Source organism: Ochotona princeps, chromosome 2 (assembly GCF_030435755.1).
Source record: "Ochotona princeps isolate mOchPri1 chromosome 2, mOchPri1.hap1, whole genome shotgun sequence".
NCBI lineage: Eukaryota > Metazoa > Chordata > Mammalia > Lagomorpha > Ochotonidae > Ochotona > Ochotona princeps.
Window position 1 is genome coordinate 22892269 of NC_080833.1, and position 17655 is coordinate 22909923.

A 17655-nucleotide genomic window follows, 5' to 3' on the forward strand; every position below is an offset into this window, starting at 1 on the left:
AGCTGAGAAGTCACAGTGGAAAATGTGGAACTTGGAGTTTCATCCTTTTATTGACGCTTACAGTTTCATTGGACTTTTGGCCCCAAATGAAAAAACTAGAAACAAACAAACAAAAAAGCATTGGCAGTGGGAGGTGACAACTGCCCCCCGGGGAATAAAGCCTGCAGGAAAGGGAGAGGTCCAATCCACAAGGAGCACAGCCCGGCCAAAGGTGTGCAGAGCAACCTGTTCTTGCTCCCAGGGCAGCAACAGCCCCAAGGCAGCTAGAAGGTTGACTCACAGGGACCTGTGGGGGTGCGACAGTGCAAGCCACTGGTCCCATGATCATGCCGGATCAACTCCACTTTGGCAAAACTGGACTCATCTGACAGGACGGTCTAGGGGAAGAAACAGGTAGTAGTGCTAAGAGACCAGTGCACTTACCCTGGCATCAGGGTGTGGAAGGGAAAGCCAGAGCCCAAGCCCAGCTGGCCACATACCAACTACACTGCAGTGGCTGCAGCTCCTGCTCCTGGGGCCAGGCTGTGCCACTCAACTGCTCAGACCTTCTTCAGTTTTCTCCTAAGTCAGGTCCTTAACTGTGTGGCCTCAACCTAGGTTCCCCACTATTTGGTGGACACACAGGACTCTTTCGCCTCTCTGAGTGTGCTGCATCAGCAAAGGAGAATCTTTTTCTAGGAGGGGCAGGAAAAGAGAAGAGGCCCACATCCTTCCCCCTGCTCTAAGGAGCCAGAAGAGGCCCCCAGGGCAATCCACGCGGCAGACACGCTGGGTCAGAGCATCCGTGAGGCTGTCATGGTAACAAAGTCCTCAAAGCTGAGCCGGATGTTGCCCTGTACGGCGGTGTCCTTCTCCCGGAAGGCCTCAGTCAGCACCTGCAGCTGGGTGCACACCTGGATGAAGCGGTCAAGCTGCATGGCAGGACTGGCAGAACGCGGGCAGTAGCGGGAGACCAGAAGCTGGGTGAATTGGGGGCTCAGGTTGTAGCCCATCTGGGAGAGAGCTGGAGAAGGACACATGGAACACAGAGAAACCTGCCGTGAGGCAAGCAGCTCAGGGGACACACAGGAGCTCCCAGGACAAAGGACAGAGGAGCCCTAACGCTCTGCCCCAGGTATTAGGAGCTCCTAGGTGGGGCTCTAGGTGGGCGCTCCCACAGCCAGAAGGCCACAGCCCTCTTCCTCCACATTCCCTGTGGTTTGTTCCACCGGAGCTCATACAGCCCATAGGTGATAAGGTCCTGTTGTCACCTGACTCCACATTAAAAAGAGGTCTAAGTCCTCTAGGTCCACCTCACTGCAGGTGGGCATTAAGGCAGCTGCCGCAGCACAGAGGTTCTGAGGGCCTATTCTGCAGTCAATTCCTGGGCAAGCTGCTCAGCCTCACTGCCTCTCTCTTACCCTGAAGTGTGGATGATGCTCAGCTTGGCAGGTGCCAGCGAGGATTAGTGGAGGGATCATTAAAACAAGTAACCCAGGGCCTGGCAATCAGTGACTGCTACTTGGATAAAATCAGCACCAGGTCCCCACAGAAGAGGCTGCTCCCCATCCTCCACCAGGATGCTAACTTGCTCCCCATCCCTGCCACAGACCCACCCAGGCTAAAACCTCCCCATCGGGGGCCCTTGGGCAAGTCACCTACACTAAGTCTCAGCTTCTCACGTACAGAAGGGAGCAGCAAGGAACCCTTCATCACAGGGTCCAGAAATACTAAATGGTAGCCATAGCTAGTACACGGGAATCAATTATATAAATCTACTCAAATGTTTATGACAAAGCAGTGCATAAACAGCAGCTGTGGTAAGCTTCACCCTTACCAACACCCAGAACAGAAACTGGCACAAGAGTGGGCAGAGAGTACCAGTCATCTTCTCTCCCTTCAACCAGGGGCAGGTGCAGAGTGCTCACCTCCACTCAGAGCTCCCTGGTGTGACCAAAGTCCACTCCAGGCAGTTCCTTCCCGCTCCCAGGAGGCAATGCTCCCTGTTGGCTTCCTATAACCCCACCAGCCACCTGTCCTCTCACCCATGGGCCTGAGCCCAAGCCACAGGCTCCAGTCCTGCAGCTGCACTGGAATCACACCTGCAGCTGCGGCCTCAGATCAACTTACCCATATGCTTTTAAGGTGCTGGGTCTCTGAGTTGGCAAGGAGATGCTTTTGGCAGAAGTGACAACAGAACCTATGTTTCTGGGCAGGGCTTGTTCCATTCCATCAGCTGCATACTGCAGGGGATGGAGCCACCCCAGCCATACACACTGACTAGTACCCTGGGGTACCAGGTTTCCACCCCAAGGCTCCCAGAGATTGAAGCTGTTACCCTACAATGGGGAGTTTAAGTGTTTCTCTGCCCTGGATCTTGGCTTGGTGCCACAGCCAGATCACAGAAAGGGTGGCAGCAGTGGGTCAGCCCTGAGGACAGCATTGTGGCATGCAGGTGGACACATGGCATCTGTGGAATGAGAGGGACATGTTTTGCTCTCCCCACCATGCCCTGCCCCGGTCCCCACCTTGCTGCAGCTCTGTGTAGCTGATGGAGCCGGAGTGGTCACGGTCATACTGCTGGAAGAGGTTCTTCCACTGCTGGATGAACTTCCACAAGGCCGAGAATCCGTAGACATCAATGCGGCCTGACTTGGTCTTGTCAAACATGTCTGAGGGAGAGGAGGACAGGAAGGCTTCAAGACGGCAGGGTGGGGGCATGGCCAAAGGTTCTCAGGAGCCACGGACACGGCCCTTCCCCCAGGCTAGTTTAAGAAACTACATCACAGGCCAAGGGTCCCATCTGTATCAGGTGCAGCAGCTTCCTCCACTGGACACCACCCCAGCCCCACCCCATCCAAAACTGTACTTTCCCCACAGGCTTGGCAGTTGAGCCCCAGGCCCTTGGTCCCATTCTACAGAAGGGAAAACTGAGACACCTTTACCACAGTAGGGTTAACTTGAGACAGGGCCAAGAAGAATTCTCAGTCTTGAACCCAGCTTCCTCCCTGAAAGCCTCGCTGGCCAAAATCTGCGTCCTGGGAATGTCTACCAGCAGGTGGCTCTGGCCCTGCCCAAGCCCAGAGAGCAGGCCTGGAACTCACTGATCATCATGAGACATGTCTCGTCATTGAATGAGGACCAGTTGGAGTTGACCAGCGCCTGCTTTAGCTCCTTGATGGAGATGTAACCACTGTGATCGGAGTCCACTGACTGGAACCAGGAGTAGGCCTCAGGATCCACACCGGGAGGGGCACCGCCTGGAAGAGAGGACAGCACTGGGGCACCGCCCATGTGAACAGGCAGCCCTCAGGGCCTTCCTGGCCCCGGGATCACCCTTACCCACCTCGCCTGCAAAGGCTCCCTGCCCTGCCTCTTGTCAGTTGCCAGCCTTCTGCATGGACAAACGTGCATTTGCAGCTGGTATGTATACCAAGGCTCCCTTAGACTTCTGTACAGTCACTTCTCTATTCAACTTGTTGTTGCTAAGGAACAGGGTCCTACCAGTCCCTTCCAGCACATCAGGAACTGCCAGGAGAAGGTAAGCTAGGGACGGGGAAAGGATGGTGGAGGCAGTGAAGCAGCAGCACCCCGTCTACCAGAGGAAAAGGCCCAAGTGAAGTGGTCCTGCTATAGCCCCATCCCCGAGCTGACAGGCCACATCCAAGGCCCCTTCAGACAGGAAATCATCAAAGACAGCCAGGGACAGCTGGGCAGCCATGCAGAGCCAGCGACCCACGCTCCATGGTGTGGCCTGCCTGATGTTCCAGGATGGGAAAATCCAGGTTCCACTCACCCTCCCAAATCAGCAGTGCCATGGAGGTGAGGGGACAAGGCCCACTGCTCCAGGCACAAGTGCTGTGTCAGCTGTGGTCTGTGAGGAGAAGAGCTCAGGTTTGGAATTAAACACCTGTGATCTTTACTCACTTGTGTGATATTAGGCAAAGTGCATACTTTCCCGAGTACTGACTGCTCATTGCCAAACAGAACCACTTCCCAAGGCTGGTGTGAAGATTCAATGAGGCAACAGGAAAAGGCCAAGACCACGTGTGGTCTTCACAGAGGACAGCCTCATTACACAGAGCTGAGGTGGGGAGAACAGCATGTGGCAAAGTGTGAAGGTAGCCAGTGGGGGTTCCAGCACCCCAAGGAGGCTTGGCTTGAGAGGTGATTACAGTGGAGGAGGTTAGAGGCCTTGTAGGCCCTCTGCTGAGAACAGCACGGCAGTAAATGGTCACATCCTTTACATTTGGATTTAGTGGGGTGGGGCCTCAGACCTCACAGGTAACTTCATGGCAGGTGCTTTAAGAAAGGCTGCTGTGGGGGGCCCAGCAGCGTGGACTAGTGGCTAAAGTCCTCGCCTTGAACGTGCCAGGATCCCATATGGGCGCCGGTTCTAATCCTGGCAGCTCCACTTCCCATCCAGCTCCCTGCTTGTGGCCTGGGAAAGCAGTTGAGGATGGCCCAAAGCCTTGGAACCCTGCACCCATGAGGGAGACCCGGAAGAGGTTCCTGGTTCCTGGCTTCAGATCGGCGCAGCACCGGCCCGTTGCGCTCACTTGGGGAGTGAATCATTGGACGGAAGATCTTTCTCTCTGTCTCTCCTCCTCTCTGTATATCTGACTTTGTAATAAAAATAAATACATCTTAAAAAAAAAAAAAAGAAAGGCTGCTGTGGGATGGAGTGAGGGGGGAAAGCAGCAACAGCAGGACCAGGAACCAGCTCAGTCTGAGAAGTAGCCACCCTCTCCTCGCCAGCGCTGGAAATCACCTTTGGCCTCAGGGTCGGAGACTGCTTTGCTACAGTGACTGCACGGAGGCTCAAGGACAAGATTTTAAAGGGATGAGGAAACCCACCCTGAAGTTGCTGAGCCAATGGCCAGACGCTCTAGGCACCAACAAGATAAATGCCACCAGCTTGCGGAGCTTGGCCAGCAGCTGAGCATCTCTCTCTGGGCCCCTGCCTGGGTGCACAGAGGGCTATGCTACTTTCTGGAGGCCCTTCGGGTGCACTAGGACTTGGAGCTCCCAGGCTCACCTGAGAAGGAGCTAGCCGAAATGAGCGGGGGATGCCAGGGCAGGGACAGACACTAGCTTCCCCTCACCTCTGTCTGAGCTGCCTGGAAGTCTCCACTGTGACCTGAGCCCTGGCCCTGCCATCCTGCCATCCTGCCCAGGACCTCCCTTGTCTCCTCCTTGCCCTCAGTTTCCCACCTGCCTTTCTCCGCATCTCACAGTGCCAATGCCCTGGCTGTGCCCAACATCACATCAGATGTCAAGTCCCTCTTTGCTGAGAGCTCTGGTGCAGTGCTGTTGATTAAGTACTTCCTACGGGCCAAAGAGTGCCCAGGGCTGACCTGCACGTTCTCACTCAATCCTTGTCAACAACCCTGTGAGGTGGCAGCACTGCCCCATCTTACACGAGGATGTTAGGCTCACAGTCATCTGGTCAGGTCTGATGTCAAAGGCCAGGATTCCCATGATGACACTGTGCTGTCTTTCTGCAGCCAGCAGTCAGGTGCCCCCACCCCTGGAGGGAACTCCCCTCGGGCAGGTTAGCTGTTAAATACCCTTCGCTCCACAGCAGCATCCACTCCCATGCTACTGATGGCGGGCTTGACCAGGCGATGTGCTTCAGCCAAATGCCTGTGAGCAGACAAGACGCCTGGTGTGTCAGAGCAGGACTTTCAGTGGGCATGAGCCTTCCCACCTGCTTCCTGCTCTACCCTGTCACAAGGACAACATGCCAAACGGGGCTGCTCCTTCCACCTGGTACAGAAGGAAAAGACACGGAGAAGTTCAGCAGCCAACTGCAGCTGCCGACACGCATGCAGCACACATGTACAAGCAAACAACAGAAAAGTAATGCTGCTGCAACTCAGACTCCTTGTTCTGCTGACATGAGTTGATGCTGAAAGAATAATGCCATGCTAAATTTTTGGTAATAAAGAGATGTTTAAAATTAAAAAAAAAAAAAAAAATAATGCCATGGCGTCAGGGACCAGGGTGCCTGCATACTCACAGGATGGCCAGGGGTTGGCTCTGGACCATGCAGAACCAGGTCAGAGGCACCCTACTTACCCTGTCCATAAGCCCCGGGCTGCTGGGCTCCATAGGCGCTTGGAGGTGGTGGCCCATAGGGGCCTCCTGGGGCTGCCCCACCATAGGGTCCTCCAGGTGGGACGCCCCCTGGGGTGGGGTGTCCATAGGGCCCTCCACCAGCTGGTGGTCCATATGGCCCTCCAGGAGCAGGACCCCCATAACCACCCCCAGGGGGCAGCCCACTGCCATACTGTCCTCCACCGTGGGGGGGTCCAGAGTAGTAGCCACCTGGAGGGGCTCCGGGCGCTTGTCCTGCAGCTCCTGGGCAGCCCTGCGGAAAGAAGTACCAGTCAGAAGGAACATGCCAGACCTAAGCAGTGGGCAGTACTGCATAGCTTTAAAGCACTTCCACGGCCATCCTTGCTCAGACAGGCCACGATCCCACTGACCTTACAACCCCACAGCTCAAGGAGGCAGCCCAAGCCTGCTAAAGGAGCTAGGAGTTATACGGGGCCACAGCACTGATGGCCTCCTGCCTGACTCCCCTCTCCGGCACACCGAGGGCTTCATAAGGACCGGGATGTCCAATTCGCCACTTTTGCCCCAGCTCCCAGCACAGGAAGGCTGTCTGCTTTGTGTTCATTGCTGGAAGAGCTAATGCATCAGACAGAATTCCCAATGTTCACCCCGAGGCATCCCCATCTCTGTCTGCAGAATTTACAGCACAGATAGGCTCTGCCACACATCCTCATCAATCACAAATGATGTTTCCATGGCACAGATTCCTCTGAGCACAACTTCCTCACCCCACTTCACCTCACAGAGCAAAAACGTTTCCCTAGCCACACTGCCTGTGAGACAAGCAGGGTAATGGATTCCTAAGGCAGTGGTTAACCAGCACAATGGCTAAAAGGACCAGTTCAAGGGGTCAGGACTGTAAAGGGGGTTAAATCACTGCCTCCGACAGAAGCCTCCTATGTGAGAGCAGGCTGGGGTTCCCCGGCCGCTCCAACTCTGACCCAGCTCCCTGTTCATGTGCCTGGGACCGCAGCAGAGGATGGCCCAGGGAGCTGGAGCCCTGCCTTCAGCCTGGCCTGGTCCAAGCTGCTCTTGCAGCTATTTGGGCAGTCAATTAGCAGACAGAAGAACTTTGCCATTCTGTCTTTTAAATGAGCACAGAAATTAAAAAAAAATAAAGCTCAAGTTCAAACCTTGTTGTCCCTGTGTGTCAGCATCTTCTACTGTGAAGTGGAATTAATAACAAACAGTGCCTGTCTGGGGCTGCTATGTGAGTGAGTCAGAAGCAGTGGTGGGAGGCACTGTGATACGGGACCAGGCACAGCGCAGGCACTCAGTGCCCATCAACCACCAGTGACAACAGCAAAGGTCACACACGGCCTGCTGGTCACAGCTCCCAGGTCTCCCGGCTCCATGTCCGGAGCAACTGTGCACTGCAGGGTACGTGGGGCCTTTCCTCTCATGTCCACCTTCTCTGCCCCTGGCTGGGGCTCCCTGGGGCTCAGTGTCTCTGCTACCACCACCTTCAGAGGCCAGCACTGAACCAAGCAGATGAACGAGCTGGAGGCAGTGAGGGCAGATGGCCCAGCTTGAGGTCCATGTCACCAAGACACGTTCAGATCAATCACCAGGAGACCCACTGATCTAGGACGGACAGTTGGGGCTCTCTCCTTTTAGCTTGTTTCCAAGATAGTGCACCTCAGGCTTAAGGCCAGATTCACGCCTCATTGAAAGGGAGCAGAGAGGGCACGGGCATCATGGGACCTTCTGCCTCTGGAAGCTGCCACAGCCAACTGGCACACAGTGAAGTCACGGTTTCGATTCAAAGCTGATCTCCCCAGACACGAACTTAATCTGAGCCAGCTTCCAGCTTCCTCACAAACAAACAGTACCCTCTCCACCTGATGGCAAGAAATGAACTCAGCCAAAGTCTGCACTTTACATGTTAACTAAATAACTCCTCCGTGAAGTAAGATAAATATAACCAATAGAAGAAAGCTGATCCAGCTGAAGCAAACTGAGGGTACCAGGGCCCTGACAAGGGTTCTGCTTCCCCTGCTAGGTCTAGGGGGCTCTGAAGGATGCCACAGTGATCCAAAAACACAGAAAACCACTGACACAAGAAATACACATCTTCCGGGCTGGCACAATAGCGTAGAGGTTAAGATCCTCGCCTTGCACGCACAGGGATCCCATATGGGCACCGGTTCTAATCTCGGCGGCCCTGCTTCTCATCCAGCTTCCTGCCTGTGGCCTGGGAATGCAGTTGAGGACGGCCCAAGACTTTGGGACCCTGCACCCACGTGGGAGACTGGGAATCTCCCGGCTTCAGATTGGCTCAGCTCCAGCTGTTGCGGCCGCTTGGGGAGTCAACCATTAGACGGAAGATCTTCCTCTCTGTCTTTCCTCTCTGTGTATCCACCTTTCCAATAAAATAAATAAATAAATCTTAAAAAGAAAAAAAAAGAAATACACATCTTCCAACAGTGAGCACACCGACTCATAGCTGCCAGCGTTAACAGTATACATTATCAACAGGGCCCTGGGATAGGGGTGGGGGGTGGCTGCTAAAGCAGAGTGAAACATGCTGAAGGAGCTCCCAGTTAATACAAGGGCCCTGGACACACTCTCTCTCTTTTTTTTAAAGAATTTATTTTTATTGGAAAGGCAGATACACAGAGAGGAGGAGAGACAGAGAGAAAGGTCTTCCGTCCAATGATTCACTCCCCAAGTGGCCGCAACAGACGGTGCTGTGCCAACCCGAAACCAGGAGCCAGGAACTTCTTCCAGGTCTCCCACATAGGTGCAGGGTCCCAAGGCTTTGGGCCGTCCTCAACTGCTTTCCCAGGCCACAAGCAGGGAGCTGGATGGGAAGTGGAGCTGCCGGGATTAGAATTGGCGCCCATATGGGATCCTGGCGCATTCAAGGCGAGGACTTTAGCCGCTAGGCCACGCTGCTGTGACCAGGACACACTCTCCTTAGCATCTAATAAAATAGTACACACAGAGAGAGGTATTTAACACAGATACACCAGCCACTTAGGGGACCACAAAGCCAAGGAGAAAATCAGGGGAGGGACCCGGCCAAGTCACACTGAACTGGAAGCAGAGACAGGGCTGGGGCTAGTCCCCAACACCAGACCCCCACCAAGTGGTGCCCTTGGTATTCCATCACTGAGCTGCTAACTTTAGGCAATAGCGCTGAGGATCCCAGAATGAAAAAAAAAAGGGTGGGGGGAACCCTGCAGGTCTGGGCATCACCCAAAGCTCTGGCCGGAAACAAGCCAGGAGGAACTGGCCCCTTACAAGCCCTGGGAACTCTGTAGATGACAGAGCACCCACAGCACGACTTTCCCATGTGGGATGCAATTCCAGGTGCTGCAGGCAGGCCCTCTGCCTTCCTGCTGTCACATCCCAGGAGTATGCTGGGTCGGCTGCGAGCTGGCAGTAGCTCATGCCCTGCACTGAAGTTTCCAGGAAGGCAGGCATTGTAGCACAGCACGTTAAGCCGCTGCCTGAAATGCTGGCATATCATATGAGCGCCAGTCCAAGCTTTAGCTGCTCCACTTCTGATCCAGCTCCAATATCTTGAGGAAACAGGGGATGATGGCCCAAATGCCTGAGCTGCTCACTCACACGGGAGACCCGGATGGAGTTCCAGGTTCCTGGCTCTGGCATGCTCCAACCTGAGCCATCACAGGCATTTGGGGAGTGAACCAGCAGATAGATGATCTCTCCCTCTCGACAGCTCTGCCTTTAAAACACATACATACATACACAGAAAAAATAAGCCCACAAATAGCTGAAAGTACTTCTACCTACAGAAGCACAACTGGCACAACGTGGCCTACAATCTCCCTACTGAAAAGGTGAAGACATCAGTAGGCCTATTTCTCAGATAAAGAAGCAGGTGGGGCCAGCACTGTGCTCTAGAAGGCTAAGCCTCCTCCTGCAGGGTTGGCAGCCCAAATGGGCACTGGTTCATGTCCCGGCCGTTCCATTTCCAATTCAGCTCTCTACTTGTTAAGCAGAGAAGGATAGCCCAAATCATTGGGTCCCTGCATCCACATGGGAGACCTGGAAGAAGCTCCTGGCTTCCAAAAAGCTCAGCTTCAGCCAATGCAAGTATATGGTGTGAACCAGCAGATGCAAGATCTCCCTCTGTCTCTCCTTTCTGTAACTCTGCCTTTCAAAAAAATAAAATAAACCTTTTTTTTAAAAAAATGAAAGAAAGAAAAGAAATGGACAGTTATTGAACGTTCTCATTCAGCAGATTCTGAGCACAGCAATGCTGTGCACAAAACCAAGCAGGTCCTTGTCCTCCGGGGAGCCCACGGGTAATTATGATGCAATCAGTGGCATTAGCAAACCTGCTTACACACCACGAAGGAAGTGTGGACACAGGAATTCAGCTTGTTTGCCGAATGCATAAATGAGCAACCAGATGAATAATGCATGAAGTGAGTCAAGGACTGATTCCTGGAAGGGGCAGCAGTGACTCTGGGAGTTGGTCCTTGAAGGGTGCACAGGCATTCCCCAAAAGATGGGGAGGGAGCGGCACTCCCCACGAAGAGAAGACCAAGGCACAGGCTTAGGGGCATGCACAGAGCAGTCAGCAACAAGCTCAAGGGCAGAAGCAAGAACCCCATGAGGGTCAGAGGTCTCCATGTGGCCCTGGCCAGGCAGTCTCTGCTGCATTCCAGGCCGCAGTGAGAGTGGCTTCTGCCCACAGTCCCCCACCCACCAGTGCCTTCCCAGGACCCCAATCATCCCAGTATGCCAGGACCCAGCATAATGCCTGGCACCCACAGGTCTCCACAATATATCTGAACAAATGCACACAACACTAAAGAGTTCGGGCTCCATGGAGAGTTTCAGACAGGGAGGGGACCGCGATCGGGGCCTTGTGGCGGTGCAAGATGAGCCCCTGGGGGGAGGCAGCAGCCCAGGCGCTGGGCAGGCAGGTCCTGACCCAGACAGTAGGCGTGGGGCTGGAACAACGGGCTGGATTCTGAAGCTATTTCAGAGATAGACTAGACATGACCTGGCAACTAATTAGATTAGCAGAGATGGAGGGGGAGTGGAGGGAGGGAAGTATCTACAATGACTCAGGTCTCTAGCTTACACAAGATCCAGCAGGGACAGCCACCAAGCTAGGCGATATCAGGGCTGGGGAGGAAGTTGGGGGAGACAGTGAGAGAGTCCCCAGGGCCACTGACTTGTTAGCAAAAGTCTGAGTCAACCAAGACAACCAAGGCCTTACACCAACCCAGGCTGCCAACCCTTCCGAGTCTTTCCAACAGTATTTCATATTAACACAAGACTGTGGAAGGAGAAAGCATGCGTTCAGTAGCCACGACTTCCAAAGCATCCTAGAAAAACTCTGTAGGTCTTTAGCTGATTCCCAATGAGCTACGTCTGGTATACTGGCGCAAGGACTCTGCCAGTGATCCTGGCTCAGTCAGTTCACCGATCCTCTGTCCTGGGAGCTAGTGTTATTATTCCCACTTAACAGAAGAGAAAGTGAAGGTGCGGAGAGTTGACTGAAGGGTCCGACATTTCACAGTAAGAGTATGGGAGAGCGGGGATTCCAAACGGGGTCTTCAGGACCCTACTGCACACCCCCTTCTGTCCATTCAGTGAGTATGCAGCCTGTGTGGGCGCCAGGGGCTGTAGTTCATGAAATTGCACAGAAGTGGCAGGGAAAGGCAAGGCTGCAGTAGGTGGTGGCTCCATGCCCAGAAGCCAGGGAGTCTCAGAACGCTGACTTACACTCTGCCCCAGCACCTCACCAGTTTGACAAACTCTCAAAGAATTTTCTGTCCATTCTCTGGGGGGATCATGGAATCCCTGGGATCTCCATTTGCACTCCAGCAAACAGTGGGGCATGCACTGCTTCCAGACCCTTCTGGTTTCTTTCAGCACCAAGGCCTCCTCCTTCTGCCCCCAAGACCCTGGTGAAAGCCAGAGATATCACAGTCCATGCCAAGTCCGAAGGAGGGAGGGAGGAAGGGAAGGAAACGACAAGGCCGAGACAGTCTGTGCCCCCAAGATTATCATGTTAGGGCCTGCTGAAGAGGCAGGAGTCCAAGCTAAGAGGACACAAGGTTCAGGCATGCACCAGCAGAGCCTCCTCAAGTATTTACAAGACAGAACCACAATCAATACACAACAAGCTCAGAATGTCCCAAGATTTGAGTGGCCGCCGCCACTGTACCAGCTCCTGCTTCATCTCTCCGGCCTGCACACCTTCTTCCCAAAGTTATTTATCTCTCTCTTCCGCCTCAGGGAGCGGGACCTTCTTCACCCAGTGCCCTCCCAGACCCTCGGTTAGGCACCCTTACTTACCTCCCCTCAAGAGCTTCAAAATTCCCCCCATGTGCAGCAGCACAAATGTGACGAACCCTCTCACCCACTCCCTTGGTCTGCTCGGGATGAAGCAGCCTTCCCCAGAAGCACATGAGCTCCGGGGGCATCTGCTGAGTGTTGCCCTTTCCAGTCTTGTATCATATCTCTTTTCCTTCTCATCACAACTACACTGGCCTCCTTCAAGTCCCTCCCAACTCTCAGGCTCTGACCTGCTGCCTGGTTTTTGTGCAGTAGTTCCTCTCCTGGGATACAATTTTGCCTTCACCCAGCTGCCTCCTACTGGTAAGGCAATTCTGGGCTTAAGCACCATCTAAGAATTCTCTCTAGGGCCAGCATGGTGGCACCGTGGGCTAGGCCCAGCATTGGCATCCTGTATCAAAATGCAGGTTCCACTCTTTCCAGCCAGCACCAAGCGATGGGTATCTCTCAGGACAACTGGCACAAGCACCGCAAGACTGGGCACAAGAGAAAGTCCTGCCACAAGAAGTGCAAGTATGAGCTGTGCACTAAGATCGGCCTCTGCCACAGTCATACAGTGCACAAGGGGTGGCAACAAGAAGTACTGGGCCCTGAGGCTGGATGTGGGCAACTTCTTCTGGGGCTCCGACTTGTACTCACAAAACCAGGCTCATCGAGGTCATCTACAATGCTTGCTACAAGTACTGGGAGTCTCACTAAGCACTGCCCCTGGGCCGCAAGGAGGGGGCCAAGCTGACTCCTGAGGGGGAGGAGTCTCAAACAAAAAGAGGAAATACGATGAAAGGAAAAAGACCACCAAGATCAGCAGTCCTCTGGAGGAGCAGTTCCAGCAGGGAAGGCTGCTTGGCTGCATTGTATCAGGCCGCGGTCAGCGTGGCCAAGCAGATGGCTTTGTGCTAGAGGGCAAGGAACTAGAGTTCTACCTAAGGAAAATCAAAGCCCGGAAGGGAGTAATAAAGGTGGTTATTCTTTTTTTTTTTTTAAAGATTTATTCATTTTATTACAGCCAGATATACACAGAGGAGGAGAAACAGAGAGGAAGATCTTCCGTCCGATGATTCACTCCCCAAGTGAGCCGCAAAGGGCCGATGCGCACCGATCCGAAGCCGGGAACCTGGAACCTCTTCCGGGTCTCCCACGCGGGTGCAGTGTCCCAATGCATTGGGCCATCCTCAACTGCTTTCCCAGGCCACAAGCAGGGAGCTGGATGGGAAGTGGAGCTGCTGGGATTAGAACTGGCGCCCATATGGGATCCCGGGGCTTTCAAGGCGGGACTTTAGCCGCTGGGCCACGCCGCCGGGCCCGGAGGTGGTTATTCTTAACAACAACAACAAAAAAAGCAGGTTCCAGTCCTAGCTGCTCCATTTGTGATCTGCCTGGGAAAGCAGTGGAAGGCAGCCCAAGTGCTTGGGTCCCTACCACCCAAGAATTTTATTTCTTTTTCAAAGACAAAGAAAAGCTTTGCTGGGCACATTATTCTGGGTCGACAATTTTTTCATCTTAGAATATGGAATATGTAGCTCCATTCTCTTTTGGCCTGCAGAGTGTCCTATGACAGACCAGCTGTGACTCTGATTGCCACTCCTCTATACGGCAATTGATTTTTTTCCCACATGCATATGTAAGGATCTTTTCCTTATGTTCGATTAGAGAGAGTTTGATTATCATATGTTGTGGTGAAGATTACTTTTGGTCTACCCTGTTGTGAGTTCTGTGCCCCTCCTGGATGTTGTTTCCTAATTCTTTCTCCATATTAGGGAAGTTTTCATTTATTATTTCTTTGAATACAGCTTTAAACCAAGCTTCTCTTTCTGAACCTTCTGGAACTCCCATAACTCTTATAACATCCACCAAAACCAAAGGCAAATGTGAAGAGCATCCCAGTAAAATAACAACAGAAGACTAAATCAAACAATGAACAACCCACTGCTAAAAGGACAGGGCCAAATTACCACCTATTCATATTAACACTGAATGCAAATGGCTTAAACCCATCAAACTTCATAGATCAGCAGACTGGATTAAAAAATACAAAACTCATCTATTTGTTGCCTACAGGAGATACATCTCACCAACAAAGATCAGCGGAAAGCATATCTCATGAATTTTGATGTTTTTGTTTTTAGTTTCATTTCTTCCAAAGTTTTTTTTCATATTTTTCTCATATTTCTTCACTAACTCGTAGATCATAGTTACATCATTTTCTTCAAGAAGGTTCTTGATTTTTTTTTCAGTTCTCCAGAAACCCATTAATCATTCAGTAACATGTTATTTAACTTCCTGGCATTGTAAGTTTCTATTTTTCTTCCTGTTGATTTTGTTTGTGGCTTTTCATTTAAGGGGATGTATAGTAACTGTGTAATGGAGACTATCATATCCAGATGTGAGGATACAATGCCGTATGCATCTCTACTATCACTTCAAAGATGGACTCCCAATGAAACTGTTAACTCTATCTTTACAATAGGATGCTGGACTCTGCCACTGCCCATGCCCGCAATGATGGACATATGACTGCTTATGAAGAACTATACTATTGTAATAATATAGGGGAAATCAATGGCGGGGAAGGCGGCTTGGGAAGGGGGTAAGGGAAATCCCAGAGCCGATGAACTGCATCATAAAATAATATAAAAAATGGGAAAAAATCCTCTTAAAAAAACAAACAACTCCTCGCACCCCTAGGCCCATTTAGGTATGCCTAGCACCTGCACATCCACCTAACCACAATCACCCAGTTCCCGATCTGCGTATCTGCAATCCGCTCCCACTAGGAGCGTTTCCAGACACAGCTCCCTGATTTCACTCTGGGAAGAGCCCAGGCAGCATGGCAGCAGAACAGCACCTGTGGCACAGACAGCTGCCGCCACACCCTGGCATCACTGGGCACCAACAGTGCACCAAGTCCCCCGCAGGCTTCAGCACAGTTCCCCCTGGCCCCAGCCTTCTGACAGGAACCACCACAGTTACAGGAAGATGCTGAGGCTTGGAGGCCTGAGCTTGCGTAAGGCACATGGCAGTTGGGATTCTAGCCCATCCCTGCCTAACCTATCATAGCTTCTTAGACTCATACAAAATTATCCCTAAAGCTCATTAAAATGCAGCTGCCTGGGCCATGTCTAGGCCCCAAGCAAGCCTGAGAGGGGACCCCAAAAGTACGCTTTGAACAGGCTCTCACTTACGACCGACCTCTGAGCATCAGTGTGTGATGGCTGTGCTTCTCCAAACTGTGTCACTCAGGAATCCTAAAGTCCCCAAAACAACGACCAGTCATTACAAGGAAAAAGGGGAGGCAGTTAAACCTTGGTTCAGACACCTGTATGGAAGTGCCTGGCTCCAGTCTTGGCCACTCAGGTTGGCCTCCAGTTTTCTGCTGACGCACAACCTGGGAGGTACCTGGGGCCCTGCCACACCCCTGGGAGATTCCTGATTGAATTCTGGAACTTCTGAGTATCTAGCTTTGGCCTGGCCTATCCCAGACTGCTGTGGGCACTAGCGGAAGGTGAGCCCGCATCAGGTAGAAAATGTCTCTTTCTTTCTGCCTTTGCAATGAACTGAAAATAATGTTAAAAACCGACAGAGGATCCTGACATTCTTACTTGACCCTAGGGTCCTCCTCTATTACACTCGCAACACAGCAAAGGAACACAGTCCGGCCAACACGGCTGCGTCATCACACGTCCTCCTGATCCCAGCCCTCATCGGCTTCTCTCCTTCCTACTTCTGCCAGCCAGGCACTGGGCGCAGGGAGAAGCTATGTTCTAGCACTGGCCTCTGCCAAGCCACTCAACTTATTTTCCCTCAGCTGTAAAGGGAGGGAAGGGTGGTAATAGCCCCTGCTTGCCTTCAGGGCCTCCATGGCTGTGTAAGCCACAAAGGGATGCACACCCTGTAGTGTCCCTGACTATATCTTCTGGCATGCGACGAAACTACACTCACGTGCTCCCTAACATTCCTGCTGCTTCCTGCATGGGGGTTTTCATCTCCTCCACTGCAGAGTGGTCCTGGGCAAAGAAAGCCAGGATCCCTCTCTGGACTTTCTCTGTAAAGTGAGGGGCCAGAAGTCCAGTAAGGAAGCAAAGCACCCAACAGCAGCACGCTTTGCAAGCACCATCCCACGCTCTTGCTAACAGCTGGATGACCAGACCCCACTATCCGGTGCTATTTCAGAGAAGGCCCCTTTGGCTCAGACAGGCAACATTCTTGCGCTCAAGGGCTCAAAATTACTGCTGGAGTCGGGTGCAAACCCACCGCTGACTCCAAACTGTTTTCATCCATCCGCCATTCTGTCACTCAAAAAAGGGTTCTGGTGACAGGGTCGCCTTGCTGGGGCGCTGCAGGGGGAGTGTAGGTGCGGGGGAGGCAAGCGCAGACCTCAGCAGGGCTACCTAAACCGCCCCGCCCAGTGACTTTGGCGTTGCCCTCTCGCTCTGTGAAATCCAGGTGCTGCACAGTGGTCAAACTAGCTCAGCCGCAGATTCCCGCGTGCTCTGGACGCAGTGCGCGTAGGTGGATCCGGGAACCCGCGTTGGGAGCCCACGCCCCCAATGATACCAACGGAAACAGCGCTCCCAACGTCTGGTGGAGGCTGAGGAGCCCACGCCCCCAATGATACCAACGGAAACAGCGCTCCCAACGTCTGGTGGAGGTTGAGGAGCCCAGGTCCCCCGCGAAAGCCGGGGCGGAGAAGCAGGGCGCAAAGCCCAGGCGGGGTTCACGGTCCCCCAAGTTATCGGGGCGCCGGGGGGTACGTCAGACCAGCGCGACAAGACATCCCAAAACACGCAGTCCCGCGTGACGTGAGCGGGCGCGACCGACGATCCCCTTCCCCTGCTGACAGCGTGGAAGGGACGCGGTGAAAGCGGAGAGGAAGCAGAACCGGGAGGACCCCGGATTTGGGTTTGTCACTTCCCGAACCTAGATCGACAGGCCCCCTCACACACTCACCTGCCCGTACGGATAGCTGGCCATGGCGCTTCCAACGTCACCCGCCGGTGATGGGCGGGGTTTCCTGCTGTCAAACCCGCCCTTCGCCCGGACCTGGAGGGCGAGCCCGCTTCTGACTGGACTCCCGCAGTAGTCAATCCTAAACCGTGACGGCCGACGGAAGTGACGCCAAGAGTGGGGGCCACTGCCTGACGAACCCAAGACACTAAGGGCAAGGTGGAGGTTTCCGGAAGCCCGGGTGGGTGCCGTGGCGCGTGTGTTCTTCCCTTTTTTGACTTGGAGTCAATTCCAAGGATGGTTAAGCCCGAGTGTTTCCTGAGA

The 17655-nt window shown here is 53.3% G+C and overlaps 1 protein-coding gene and 1 pseudogene across 1 annotated transcript; one reads left to right on the forward strand and one right to left on the reverse strand.

The window, feature by feature from the left end:
• Window positions 1–31: 31 nt before the first annotated feature.
• Window positions 32–17490, reverse strand: PEF1 (penta-EF-hand domain containing 1). The gene is made up of 5 exons (XM_004591641.3): window positions 17335–17490; window positions 6061–6352; window positions 3084–3239; window positions 2508–2651; window positions 32–1003 (listed from the first exon to the last, which is right to left on the reverse strand). The coding sequence occupies exons 1-5, from the start codon at window positions 17356–17358 to the stop codon at window positions 774–776; spliced, it is 846 nt and encodes a 281-aa protein (XP_004591698.2). The 5' UTR covers window positions 17359–17490; the 3' UTR covers window positions 32–773.
• LOC118758576 (small ribosomal subunit protein eS8-like) lies at window positions 12742–13358 on the forward strand (annotated as a pseudogene).
• Window positions 17491–17655: the final 165 nt, after the last annotated feature.

Coding starts and splice junctions, on each gene's coding strand:
- PEF1 (XM_004591641.3), bottom strand. CDS start 17,358: ATGGCCAGCTATCCGTACGGGCAG. Junction 2,652..3,083: donor GACATGTCTCATGATGATCA/GTGAGTTCCAGG, acceptor CCTCTCCCTCAG/ACATGTTTGACAAGACCAAG. Junction 1,004..2,507: donor CTACACAGAGCTGCAGCAAG/GTGGGGACCGGG, acceptor GTCCTTCTCCAG/CTCTCTCCCAGATGGGCTAC.